Here is a 14,535-nt window from a genome sequence, read left to right on the forward strand (position 1 = left end):
TTATATTAGCAGAACACTGCTTCTATGGTATTATGTAAAGGGTTGTTTATTCTACATGGACATTTGAAAGTTATCAAAACCCTTAGTTTAGACTAACTTGTATATGTCACTCATTGTGTATTTATTCCTTGTTCTATCATTTTCTCTCTGCATTGTTAGGAAGGGCCCGTAAGTAAGCATTTCACTGTTAGTCTACAGCTGTTGTTTACGAAGCATGTAACAAATAACATTTGATATTTTTAATTTCATCTGCATAAATTCAGCAATTGCATTGTTCTTATATTACTCTGTAGGCTACTGACCTATTCAAGGCTTCCTCTGGCATCTCACCATACACCTGTAGTTATTGAACTCAACCTGCAGGTTTGTTTGCTGTGATTGATTGGGGGGAAACAGTTGTGGGCAAGGTTCTGACAGATGGGTGTGTCTTGGTGGTGGCAAGGACACACCCAAGAAACACCCCCATCAAGCCACACCCCCAAGCCAACTCACATTTGGCTTCTGTCATGGCCGCCAGCATTTCTTGAAGAGCAATTCAAAAAATGAGGCCAAATCAGTGGGTGCAGTTCCTCTTTAACCTACAGTCGGGCAGAGACTCGTGATGAGGAAAGAAAAGTACAAAAAAAATACACTAATTAATTAACCTAGTGTAGTTTAGCCCAATCTAAATGAGCTGTTTAGCTGGTCTGTTTTAGCTGGGCCTCAATGAGACTGGATGTGGAGGGTTGCTAGGCTAGGTAGGCTAAGCAGACTTGGTCTGCTTACTAACATGGGTGGCTGTATTGAGCCCACGCCACCAGAGATTAAGGCGCAGGGCGACAGCTTGAAGGCTCTTTTCTTCCTGCCTCTCTGGAGCCGCTCAGAGCTCAGCCACGGCTCCAGGTCATTTTCCATTCAAATCAGGGGCACTCTTTCTCTCTCTGGTCATCCTGCAAAATTAAACACTCCCAGCCGAGCAGGCATACACACACACACACACACACAGGGTCGTGTGGGCCAGCCTTGAGAGAGCAGAGGGAGGGGAGAGAGCAGTCCTTGCCCTCAGCCATGGCATGCTTTCCCCGCCAGCACCCCAGGGTCGAGGGTGGGGGCCATACATTCCTACCCCCACCACCTCTCTCTCTCTCTCTGTGTGTCCTCCAGCCAGGGTTATTATTTCAGGGTTAGAACACTACCATTGAAAGGCCTTGTTTGTTTGGCAGTGGCAGCGAGAGCTGCCCTTTCCGACCAAGCCCTGGCAGCTCAGCTGAGTTTGGCTGTTGGGAACAACAACACAACAGGGTGACAGCCAGGCAGCAGCTATTTAGTAACCACTACAACGCTTTCTAGCTCACTCCACCACGAAAGATAGCTTTCATGGATAAATGTATTCAGTAATCATCATAAATCAAATACTCAGTAGAAAACGTATTGGTACATTGTAGTTACTTTACTTGCCCCTCTTCTTTAAGCTGAATGAGTGGTAAATGGAGCCAAGCTGCTGTCCAAGTTGCTCTGTCTAATGTGTAGGACCCAGCCACCTGCTAATCAAAGCCCCCGGTTCTAATGTTCTATTCAACAGGAATCGCTCGCTCTGTCGTTTCCATCAGTCAGCCTGGAGGCCAGTGGTGTCCATGGTGACAGACAGACACAGACAGACTGCACTCCTTTCCCTCTCCCCAGCTAGCCTCACTACCTCCAGCCACAACGTCAAGAAATAGACACTAACTGATAGAAAGAGAAGGAGAAAGATCTGCGTGTTAAATTGGGAGCGTGCTCTCATTTCTCCAGCAGCAGCAGTAGCTCCATCCATTCATCCATCTCAGTGATGTGGCCTAGCAGGCAGCACCGAGCTGAGTCCTAGACAGACCGCTCACACACACACACACTTTCATTTTGCAAACAGTCTCCTCCTCTGACCCCTTTTAATTAGTTCCTTTTCTTACTGTCACCGCGCAAAAAAAACTCCTCCGTTTTCTCACCGGGACCAAACAATCCCAATCTAATTTATTTTTTGAGGACAGAATATATACATGTGTTAATGGGAAAGCCAAATCAAATTAACTATAATTAGTCAAAGTGGAGAGTGAGGTAGGGAAGTGGCGACAGCGTACATGGGAATCTTGTTCAACGCCGTCTACCCCCCCACACCACCACCACACACACACACACACACACAGCTATGCAACCACCACCCCTCCCCCCTTTCGCTTTGACACGTGTCACACTCACTTCAAAGCTCCCAAACCGCGATTGCATGTGGCAAGCAAACACACGGTGACACACAAACTATTTCTGTTGTGACACATTTCCCACCAAACCAGCGTGTGAATTTCACAAGCGGCAGAACCTGACGACTATAATCTCTTCAAAAAGACATGAACAGACATCTTATGAGTGGATGGGTAATACGTTTGGACAGACGTTGCGATGGAACACAGAAAGGAAGAGGAAGAAGCAGGGTGGAAGAGAGGGTGGTGGGGGGGGTAGTAGAGATGCATAGATTATTTAGATTTGAGACTGCGGGCATAAGACTGTTAGGCCGCTAAAATCCAGTGCTAATTTCCCTGATACATCAAAGCTACATTTCAGACTCATTCATCCATCCATCCATATTCCTCTCACCTCATTCAATGGTTAGGCTACTTTTCCAAATACTATAGTAGTCCAAATAAGCTACACCTCAAACTGAAACCAATAAAGTAACTCTTTGACCTTGTGTGTGAATGTATGCATTTGTTTCTCTGTGTGTGTGTGTGTGTGTGTGTGTGTGTGTGTGTGTGTGTGTGTGTGTGTGTGTGTGTGTGTGTATATGTATATATATATATATATATATATATATATATATATATATATATATATATATATATATATATATATATATATATATATATATATATATATATATATATATATATATATATATATATATATATATATATATATATATGTGTGTGTGTGTGTGTGTGGTCACGATACCATCATTTTGACTTCGATACCAGGTTTAGTATCACAACACTCGATACCATCATGACACACAATTCCAAAATGATGCCACGGCAAAAAAAGGAAGTCGTATTAGCCAAAGTCACAGAACGACATTTGATCCAGACAGATAAACTCAGCTACTGCTCTGTTCAATCGTTGGACATCTTTTGAGTTCAATATCATATTACATTTGAAACGTTTTATGTAAGTCTTTCAGACAGCCATGTATGCATTAATGAATCAATTATACAATCATACAATACATTTGACTTTGTTTTTACCAATCTAACTACATAACAACATAATGGTAATAATTTATTTGAATGGTAAATCGCTATTGATAAACTGGATAAATCAATATATAGGCCTATTCACAATTCAGGTGAATGCACATTCAATAGGAGTGTGTGCATGCATTGAGTTATTGAACAATCTGTTTCCCCTTCCATTCGGGACTTATTTTATTGTACTGATCAACAACATTTGCATAGAAGTAGCAATCTTATTTTATAAAAGTGTGCACTGTCTCTTTAAGACTCAGTAATCACATCATTCACAAGGCACATGCATACACAGTCAGTATGAGGGAGAGACTTGAGGGAGAGACGATTAAGTGAATGCATAAAGTTTTTGGTGACAATCAGCATATTTTGTGTTATGGTTTGCGTATTATCACAAACAAAGTACTAGGGTAGTGAACTGACGTTAGCTTCAGCTGTAAGCTAGCAAGGAAAGTTAGCCTCCAAAGCTGGACGCTACCGGTAACTTCTTGCATTGTAGCGTGTTCTAGCCTGTATGGACATTGTTTTGCGGACAGTAATGTTTCAACATTTCTACATGCTGTGTTGCATTATTCAAGTGTGTTAAAGGCCCAGTGCTGTCACAATTATTTTTTTCCTGTGTAAAAGTGTGAACATATTTGGTCAGTGTTATTTCCTGCTAGTTGCTTCTAATCAGCAGCTTTGCATGGGCGGGAGTTTTGTCTTTCCATGGTGACATCGCCATGCGGTAAATTGGTTAATAGACCAATAACAAAGAGAGTTCCAAACCTCTCTGCCAATAACAGCTAGTTTTCAATTTTCCTTTCCCCAGTCAGACCACTCCCAGAACGTGCTAGCAATATTCTTGCTTGAAATAGTTTTTTGCTAAAAAAGCAATTTTTGCCCATTTTAATGCAAACTATTACAGTAAGGTACTAAAAAGAATTTTCCTGTACTTTTGTATACTTTTAAGCCAGTAGTTTTGAAAGTAGCGCTCACGAGCCAAAAGTGGTCCCCTAAAACTGCGTACTACGTCATATATGATATGTGCACCTCGTCATTGCACTCTCTCTCGCTCTGCAGTGTGTGCATGATGTGCCTCCTGCTAGCTGTCACTCAAATTGTGAGGGGCTGAAGCTCATTGGTTGACATTTAATTGCTAGGGGGCTGGCCCACATGAGTGAAAATATAGGAAAAATGGCACAGCACCACTTCCAGAAAAACAGCTGCTTTCAAATTAGGGATTTCATGACTAATTGAGGCAAGACAGTAATTCTGCTCATAGATTATGCATGTATGAACTACACATTGACACATCCAGCACAAAGCGGGAGGTTTCAAAAAATACTTAGAAGTCTCCAAAGTTCCTCTTAATCTCTATACATCGTGAAACATATTTGACAGAAGTACCAATAGGAACAAAAATTGTAGTACCAAACAATTTTTCATGTTCCAGTATCGAAAAAGTACAGAAGTTTCGGTATACCATGCGTGCTGACTGACCTGCATGCTGCAGGAGCATCATGGCGATGTCCGTGTGTCCGCCGAGCAGCGCGTCGTGTAGCGGGCTGACTCCACCCACCTGGCTGTACAGGTGAGGGGCGGGCTGGTGGCGCAGCAGGGCCTCCACACACGCAATGCTGCCATGGTTACACGCCTCGTGCAGGGGCGTCCAGCCTGCGTGGTCTGAGGAGTAACACAGACCAAACGGTCATCCAACTATATTTTAAAGATTGAATTCTGCATTGAGTTAAATGGAGGACAACACCTATGACAACCATCAAACACAACTAACATATTATACTGCTAATATCTTCATAGCTAATAGTAGCCATCTTTTCATTTGAAAAACAAATAATCTAGGATACTCTAATCATTTCTCTACATCCAACGCCAGACACACACACACTAAAACGTAATACTTAATAGCTTAAATCTATCTTGATCTAGAGAAGCAAGTCTAAATCTATACCTACTGTGCGGTAGGTAGGTGTATTCTGTAGGTGTAATCGTTCTTGTTGCTCTAAAATAAACATTATGCGTTTTCTTTCTCGGAGACCAGAGGCCTCATATTATGGGGACAGGTTTGTGCTCCATGTCACCAGAGCACAGAGATTGTACTCAAACTAGTCCTCTCACCACTTTATAATTTCAAGCCCTTCAGTTTGTCCTGTTTCCTTTTCGCCATCACATCTCCGGTTTTACTCTTCGTCCCTCACCCAATCTCCACTTAGCACGTTAGACGATCATCAAGAAACACATTAAAACTATTCAAATAACGCTGCATCTGCACAAGCAATTTAAATGGACTGAAAAGGAAGATGACAGTTATTATATTTGCCCTGGGAGGGTAAAAAAAAACTGGTGGAAATATCAGAGGACGTGCATTCGCTTGGTAGAGCGACTGTACATCTAGCCTCCAACACACCCCGTTCCTCCAAGACACACCCATTGCATTTTAGCTTAAGGTCACACTTCTCTTTTCCTTCCTTCTCTATATCCACGTTAAATCGCTCCACGACACTCTAAAATGGAGGCAGCGGGAGAGATAGGGGAGAGCGAGGGGGTCGGGAGACCTACCTTTCACGTTGACGTCGGTCCCAGGAAGTGCTAGGATCTGGAGCAGCGTCTCAACCTGGTTCTTCTTGCAGGCTCTGTGGAGGAGTGTCTCGCCTTCGCCAGGACCGCGTCAACGGGCACAAAGGAGAAGAAGAGAGGAAAAAAGAGAGAAATCCCAAATTAGGGTGTGTCCTACCCATTGTCCCCCTATGCTACACACACACCAGTAATGTACTGAAGAAATATCCTCAACGACCACAAAAAAAAAAACTGACCTAAAAAGGCGGACCTCCAATGACAATGCGATTTAAGAGGAGAGATGAGAAACGGGGGGAGATTAAAACAAGTTTAAAAAAAGGTTACAAAAAAGATGGTGAACTGGGCTCTTTCTCCTCCCTCTTTTTTTTGGGGACAGAGGGATTTTCCACTTACACCAGTGCCGCACAAAGTTAATAAACGGGCTGTGAGTGTGAGAAGAGCCTCTTCCTGTCACGTATTGTTCCTCTGGAGGAAGTTATGGTACACAGCCCAGGCACAAAGGCAGGCTCCAACAGGATTCTTCACACATCCAGGGTTCAAAAGCTCCACTGGGCATTACCAATGTACCACGTTATATTTAATCAGCAAACTACAACACCCAGACACAAAATCCTCAGAAGGCTTTTATTTACATATTCCAATGCCCCCCCCCTGCCCCCCTCTCTTTTTGATACAATATTAAATCAGGAATATATTAGAGGGCCAGTACCCCCTATTTTCATGTATGGCTGAACTTCACAAGAAAGTTAAAGGCCAAGCATGAGTGCCTCTTTGCTTGCCAGTATAATACAAGACTGCAAAGCCCATAATAAATGCTTTACTAGACTGCCTGACCATACAGAGCCTTCACTGAAGCACAGAGCAAGGCATGGGGAGTGGGAGGAGAGGAGAGAGAGAAGAGAGGAGAGAGGAAGGAGAGGAGAGAGAGAAGAGAGGAGAGAGGAAGGAGAGGAGAGAGAGAAGAGAGGAGAGAGGAAGGAGAGGAGAGAGAGAAGAGAGGAGAGAGGAAGGAGAGGAGAGAGAGAAGAGAGGAGAGAGGAAGGAGAGGAGAGAGAGAAGAGAGGAGAGAGGAAGGAGAGGAGAGAGAGAAGAGAGGAGAGAGGAAGGAGAGGAGAGAGAGAAGAGAGGAGAGAGGAAGGAGAGGAGAGAGAGAAGAGAGGAGAGAGGAAGGAGAGGAGAGAGAGAAGAGAGGAGAGAGGAAGGAGAGGAGAGAGAGAAGAGAGGAGAGGAAGGAGAGGAGAGAGCAGACAGAGACAGGACAGGCAGGAGTGCAGGGGAGAGGAAAAGAGGCTTGCTGCATTTCAAGGCACAGCGAAATATTGAAAATGCACGACACTTTCAACTTGAAGAGTTCCTTTCTTCCCAGAGGTGTCTTTGAGGTTGCATTAGATGCGTTAAATGTGTTTTCCACCTGACAGAGGTTGAAGTGCGGGACAGCAAAGAAAGAGAGGCTGTTTATCTGGAGCTTCGACAACATCTGGACGAGGAACAGCAATGGTTCACTGTTCTTTCTTCTTTTTTGGTATCAAAATACAGAGGTAAGCCACAAAGCGGAGGGTAGCTTGTGTCGTTGTGGAATATGTTTCAGATCTCCAGTGCCTAGTTGCCCTGCTGTATCATGCCCCAGCGCCCTTCTCGAAAAAACACCTCCCCTTGGCAGAGCAACCCAGCGTCTCTTAGGTACGTTCCCTCTCGCCAACCCAAAACACTGGAAATCAAAAATTAATCCTGCCTCTGCTCAGTTATGGGTTTTGGAATTTAGAGGGACAGCCGGTACTGGTGGATCGGATCTGGCGGTGGAGCTTCCCAGAACAGTACCGTGACCCCAACTGCACACTCTCCTCTCTGAGTTACTGATCCGTACCAATACTCTCACACCATGCGGCGAGGAATACACTGGAGCCAAGATGGCCGACATGAGCACAGTTTCCAACGCAACTCTCCCTCATAAGCACTACTTCCTCAATCTTCCTACAATACAGTTAAGAAACTCGTAAATAAGACCACATTTTTTCCATGTAAATACATTATTTCCAAATCTAATAAACATACAAATTAGACAAATAATTACAAGTGATTAAAAAACAACAATACCTAGACTATAGAGAGTGAAGTCCAAGTGGGCCTTAATGAGTTGTTCTGCACTGTGGCAGGTCAGCGTTCTGCAGTGTGTTCCACCATTACAGCCTCTAAAACGCTGTGATTAAACACCCATTCCACAGCTCCCCATGTGTACACATCCTCGCAAATGCCAGGCCCAATCCACGCACTGTTAAATCACTGGAATGGCTCCAATTTGGATGAAATGCCTCCATTATAGGGGTAATTGCATGCTCAGCATTTATAAGCACGGAAAGGATAAATCCGCCTGCCCTTTTCTATAAATCCCTCTAACAATCCCCCCATTTCACTCTTTAATAGAAAAGTTAAATGTATGTGTTGCCCCCCCCCCCCCCCCTACTTTGTCTGTGTACCCGTGCTATATGTTGACTGGCAAGCTGGTTCAAAAAGATGATGGCAATCGGTTCCAATAAGAATGCTATTTGTCAGAATGGTGCTAGAAACCTATACAGAGTGCCAAGTATTCATTTAAACCAATGTCTGAATGTACAACCTCTTACATGCTTGGATGGTAATATCCTACTGTATGAAACACCAAACCTCTTACATGCTTGGATGGTAATATCCTACTGTATGAAACACCAAACCTGGCTTGCCATGGAAGTTGAAAAACTGAGGAAGAATGTTGTGAATTAGGCTTGATCTGTGACCTACGACAGGGACCGATTTGATGTATGTATAGAGTATCACAAGACGGTGGTCACTGGATAGCGATGCAATTTCAATTGAGTGTTCGAACAGGGAGCAGGAGTACAATATGTCACTTTTTAATGTTGTACCTCACCTACTATAAGAGTCTGCTCTCCTCAATGCTAGCTATGTTAGTAGCACCCAAGAAACTCAACAGTGGAGTTAGGACAGAACTTTCACCAAGGAGATTGTAGAACTGCCAGAGCACAGACAATGACCTTCCCAAACCCACAGCCCTTCACAGCTGCTAGAGGGGAGATCCAGTGGCTGTAGAGTTGAAGATATGCAGCACAGAAAAATTGCTCATAGGAAAGCAAGATGAAATCTGTGTGTTTGTGTTTGTGTGTGTGTGTGTGTGTGTGTGTGTGTATATATGTATGCCTGTGTGTGTGTGTGTGTGTGAGAGAGCCCGGGCATGTGTGAGAGCGAGGATGTGCTGATGGTTCATCAAAAATTAATGCTGAGCGCATCAGTATAGAGATCACGTAGTGGAAAAACAACACATGCAAACAGCCTGGAGCCTCCTGCCTCTGCCTGCCCACCAGCTCCCTGCCTCTGGTGCAGGGCCTTTCTGATCAGGTGAGGGGGGAGATATGAGCGCTGACACCTCAGAGACTTCACACAGAGTGCCAAGCCTCTAAGTGCAGGAAGTTCTGCACGCAGTCAGTCACTTTCACAGCACAGCCCTAATTGCTGTGTTTAATATTCTTAAACTGGGGATCTGACGGCCATGTGGTGGTGTTGTCTTTCGTCATTATTTCCACGTTTCTCTTTTATCCGTGTGATTATTCTTTTTTACACTAAAAAATGTGAATAACAGATCCAAAAAAATAAAGAGTGCGTGGAATTTCAATGAGAATGTCAGAGGTAGCAAACAAGGTGAGAAAAGCCTGTTGAATTCACCCTTCACCCACATAGCTGCACCATAAGAGCTTCTGTTCGGTTGGTTGCAAGGTTGTGTTGGCATATGCTAATCCATGGCGTTATAAATACATAATGGGCTCTTCATTAAGTTCAAACGGATGACAAGGCTCTCGTGTCCTCGCTCTACTGATGACCTAGTCCTGTGCATGTCTATTAAAACTATTTTTTTTCTTGCAAATATGCAGAGAAGCGTGTGTATGTGTGTGTTCGTGTGTGTTGGTGTTACCTGCTGTGTTGACTCGGTTGAGACCTCTGGGGATGTTCTCCTTGCCCAGACTTGCTCCGTTAACCAGACTGCTGGCCATTCTGGGTAGAGACGGGAGACAGGGTAAGCTCTGACATCAAACATTATCATCACGGCCATCTGACTGGCATTTCGTCAAAGTATTTAATACTGCCACAACGAATGTCCATAGAGAGGAAATTCCTCTCACAGCTGGGAATAGTACGCCTACACGTTAGGAAGACACAGACCGACAGACACAAAGCAATGGAACATCCTGAGTAACAGAGCAGTGGCAGCAGTGTGTACAGGGCCACTGTGCTGTGCCTCATTCAAACAGACAACTACCAGGACCCTGACAAAGAGATCCTCCCAGCACAGTCTTTTAATGGCTGTCACTGTGAAGCATTTTGCACCTACTAAAGCCCATACTCTCAAATACAGTGCAGTCAGTGTGTTACTCATCTGCTCTGCACTGCTTCCTCCCAGATTAACCAAAATGAAGGTCACACCCGATTGCACTGAGGAAATGGATCCTGTGAGGTAGTGTAAACACCTAGGAGGACGCTGGGTAAACGAATCCTCTAAATTCAATTCAATATTTCCTACAGTATTCAAGATGACATGGTCAAGGAGAGATGACCAGTTTGGCCATGCAGCAGTAGCACTACAGCTTGGGCTAAGTGACCTGGCTGCAGAATACCGCAATACCGTCCCATCTAGGTAGCGACGACGCGCTTGATCAAACTACCACAGTCTACCACACACTGTGGCTTCGCAGGCATCACAAGTCCTTTTTCCCCGTCAGTTTTCCTCCACTTAGTAAGTAAAACCCCAACCGAGTCAATTCAAAAAGGGGAAAAAGTAGATTATGAGAAATAAATAAAGAAGAAGTGAAAGCGTGCTCTTCAAAGCTGCGTAGTGCTAATAGCTGTATGGCTGTCAGCAGTACTGTGAGTGAGTGTGTGGAGGGGAGACCTGCTGCCTGGCTGCCAGCAGGACGTCTGACATGTGGGTGACAGGGAAGAGGAGGAGAGAGAGGGGATGCCATGCTTTACTATAGGGAAGCCTGCTTGTTCCCTGGTAATTGGGTTGTTCAGAACCCGGGCGGAATCTCCCCGACAGTGCGGGAGGAACACGCGTTCTGTCACATAGCTTGTTATTAGCAGGGACAAGTCTGTGAAGAGATCAGAAGTGCCTGTGTGTGTGTGTAACATTTTATCTCATCCCACTTAACCCAAAAGTACAAAAGTACCCTGTCCACATGGGGAGACTGGCAATAGACTTGGCGAGTGGACCTATTCTTTCTCATTCCCCTATGATCGACCATACTATAGGGGATTATCGTTCTGTCACTCTGGGTGCAGGATCACTGCAAGCCCGGGGGCATTGTACAATAAGCCATACACCAACACAGAATACACACACACACACACACAAGCAGCAGACGCTCTCCTGTGCCATTTCCACCCCACAAGGTGTGATAAAGATCACCTCAGAATCAGAGGCAGCAAACATATAAGAAACCCTTCCACAACTGACACTGCTGTTGTTAAATTGCATACGAACCAGCCTAAATGGTCATTTTTTTCACTAAATTCTAGCCATAAAAGCAGATTTATTTCATTAAAAAAAAGGTACAATAGGCAGAAATCACTGCCATTTCTTGGTTGCAAAAATTCTAATGGTTTGCCTAATTTCAGCTTATGTGACAAAACAAGCAATGTATAGTATAGAGCCCTCAAACTCAACTCTGGATTTCGAAGCCAGTTCCACTGCTCTTTTTCATTCTTCCCCTCTAATCAGGGACTGATTTAGACCTGGGACACCAGGTGTATGCAATTCATTATCGGGTAGAACACAAAACTAGCAGGCTTTTCAGAATTCACCATTAAATTGCTCCACATGGAAAGCTAAACGCATAGAAACCGTAAATGACTTTGTAATAGGAAATAAATGTATTTTCATTACAGAATTAAAAAGCAATTTTGGACTGACCAATGTAGACATTTTCAAATACATGCAACTTAACTTTCATATCATGAAATTTTGGTTTGAAATGTTTTAGACATCAGAGCAATCTTGAGGGAATCCTATTTGAGTCAAAAAAGGATATTCATATGATAGGTAAGATATCCAAAATCTTGCAGAGAACCTATCCAACTAACAATCTCTTAGAAATAAATATAAACTATTGGAACCAATACTTAAAAATAACTGATATTGGCACAAGATGGAGGGAATGATGGAACATAACTAACAAAATTACAGTTAATGAAAATGTACGCTTAATACAGTATAAACTAATGTATAGAATGTATTATACAAGGGACAACATTCACAAATTCTACAGCACAACGGCAGAGTCATGTCTTAAGTGTTAAACTAACAAGGACTCAATACTCTATGCCTTCTGGGAATGTTATAAAGTCCAAAAGTTATGGGCGCAGTCAGAAAGTTGGCTGTCAGAAGTATTACAATGTAAATTTACTTTGAATCTGTCTGTCTGCATATTTCAAGACATGGCATATGAGGGTAAAGTGAGATACCTGATGGTATCTCATATACTTGACTCTTCTCGTCAATCATCTTGAAAAAATGTATACTTAACTGGAAATCAACCAATCCTCCATCGATAACACAATGGAAAAGTCAAATGCTTTATTATCGAAATGTTGAAAGTGCATGGGCGATGGAGAGAAACAAAATGGTGCAGTTTGAAGCCATGTGGCGGAGCGTGATGCAGGCGCTGGAGATGGTGGTGTGAGCATGTGGGTCTGGGCAGGTGTGACGTCGTTTGTTTGTATGTGTATATGTTTTGAATAAAAATAAAATACAAAATAAATACAGCAGGCTCCGGACCTCTTAGGGTAAGAGTTGAATAACCCTGGTGTAGATAATCATTGTACCATGTAAAATGCTGTGAAATATATTTTCAATAAGCAAAAATAGTATTTTCAGCTGTTTGAAGCTGGTGTACAAAAGCGAAAGTAGAACTAACCAAAACTAAACTTAACGGGAAGCATAGAAATAGTGCACATAGAATGGATCTACTGCTTCTCAGACTTGCTTTCAATGAGAATGACAGATCTTTAACTCACATTTCTACGTGAAATTGTTCAGGTCGCCAAAAAAGCTGCCTACTGTGCCTTTAAGTGATGCTGTAGTAAAATAACAACTAAAAATATCTATGTTTTATTGTCACATACACCGGATAGGTGCAGTGAAATGTGTTGTTTTACAGCGTCAGCCATAGTAGTATGGCGCCCCTGGAGCAAATTAGGGTTAAGTGCTCTGCTCAAAAGACACATCGGCAGATTTTTCAACTTGTCGGCTTTTGGTTACTGGCCCAACGCTCTAACTGCTAGACTACAGTAACATGTGTCGAGAGAGGGCGAGAGAGCGAGACAGAGAATGACAAACCCAAACGGGCTCAAACAGAAATACAATAAGCTCTGCTTGATTAAGCCAGCAGGAGGAAACGGGGCTTCAATTATGGAGAGCCTCCCGCCAGTCTTTGTCTGGACTTGTGCTCTGATGGCAAGCTGTCCATACAGGAAGAGGACTCCTCTCTTCTCCTCATAACACACTTGATTATTAAGAACACATTCATGGCCTCTCTCACATGCTAGCTCAGCTTTCTAAACCCCCTCTCTCCACCTCTCTGAGCAATACACAATTATTAAATGAAAAATATATTCATTGTTTTTGAGGTAACAAAAAACATTGTTTTTGATTTCCTATTGAAAAAGGTGGTGAATAAGTGTGAGGGAAAAGAGGCCGAGGCTGGTCGGTGAGTGAACCGCTAGGCCCGAGGTGAACCTCATCCCGAGCGGCCCCTGCCTGTGTCTGTGCCAGCGGCGGGGTGTTGAACAGCAGCAGCTTCCTGGTATGAGGCAGGGGGGAACCTGCTTTCTCCACCTCTCCTGTAAACTCTGACACACAGCCATGTGATGAGGCATGTCCACTGATGCCTCCTCATCTCCACACTCCCTCTGACCTCCTCTCCACACTCCCTCTGACCTCATCTCCACACTCCCTCTGACCTCATCTCCACACTCCCTCTGACCTCATCTCCACACTCCCTCTGACCTCATCTCCACACTCCCTCTGACCTCATCTCCACACTCCCTCTGACCTCATCTCCACACTCCCTCTGACCTCCTCTCTTACACTCTCCTCTCCTATGCCATCCTCTCACCCCACTCTTATTCCCCAGGTGTTCTCCCTCTTTTCCACTTCCTTTCACCACATCTCCTCCCTTTCTCACCCCTCCCATCCACACACCTTTCCCCTCTCCACACCTTCAGTCCTCTGCTGCCCCCAGGGAGGTTGGTTGGCTGGCCTCTGTTTAGCCTGACTGGAGTAGCCAGCGGTCCCCAACGGGGGGCACAGACACACAAGACAGACAGACTCACCCAGTCGCAGTCCCCTGGGTGCTCCAGCTGCAGGAGGTGGGTTCAGTCCCAGGCTGAGGGCCCCCGCTGTCGGCCCGCGGGTCTCTGGAGCCACCTGTCCTGACTGCACACAGCCTCCTCAGGGCAGGCAGGTAGGAGGACACCTGTCAGGACACACACACAGGGGAAGGAAGGGGAAAGAGGGTCTTTATAGGGACTGCCTCTGTAGTATAGGTGTGTGTGTGTTGGACAGAGTGATAAAGACAGCACCAGAGTTAGCAGCTGTGAGAGTGAGAGTCCAGCAACTGGCCTGTCTGTGCAACGGATCCCCAATACACTGTACTGCTGTTGCACT

At 44.4% G+C, this 14,535-nt stretch overlaps 1 protein-coding gene across 1 annotated transcript in view; it reads right to left on the minus strand.

Annotated features, from left to right (window-relative positions):
- Window positions 1-14,535, minus strand: part of slf1 (SMC5-SMC6 complex localization factor 1) — a 33,953-nt gene that overhangs the window by 11,058 nt on the left and 8,360 nt on the right. Inside the window, exons 14-17 of the mRNA XM_084189368.1 lie at window positions 14,202-14,344; window positions 9,787-9,866; window positions 5,808-5,900; window positions 4,731-4,913 (exon numbers count right to left, since the gene is read on the minus strand). Coding sequence (XP_084045494.1) covers window positions 4,731-4,913; window positions 5,808-5,900; window positions 9,787-9,866; window positions 14,202-14,344 — 499 coding nt within the window. The remainder of the gene's footprint in view (window positions 1-4,730; window positions 4,914-5,807; window positions 5,901-9,786; window positions 9,867-14,201; window positions 14,345-14,535) is intronic.

The sequence above is a fragment of the Coregonus lavaretus genome (genome assembly GCF_964263955.1).
Source record: "Coregonus lavaretus genome assembly, contig: HAP1_SCAFFOLD_3016, whole genome shotgun sequence".
Classification (NCBI taxonomy): domain Eukaryota; kingdom Metazoa; phylum Chordata; class Actinopteri; order Salmoniformes; family Salmonidae; genus Coregonus; species Coregonus lavaretus.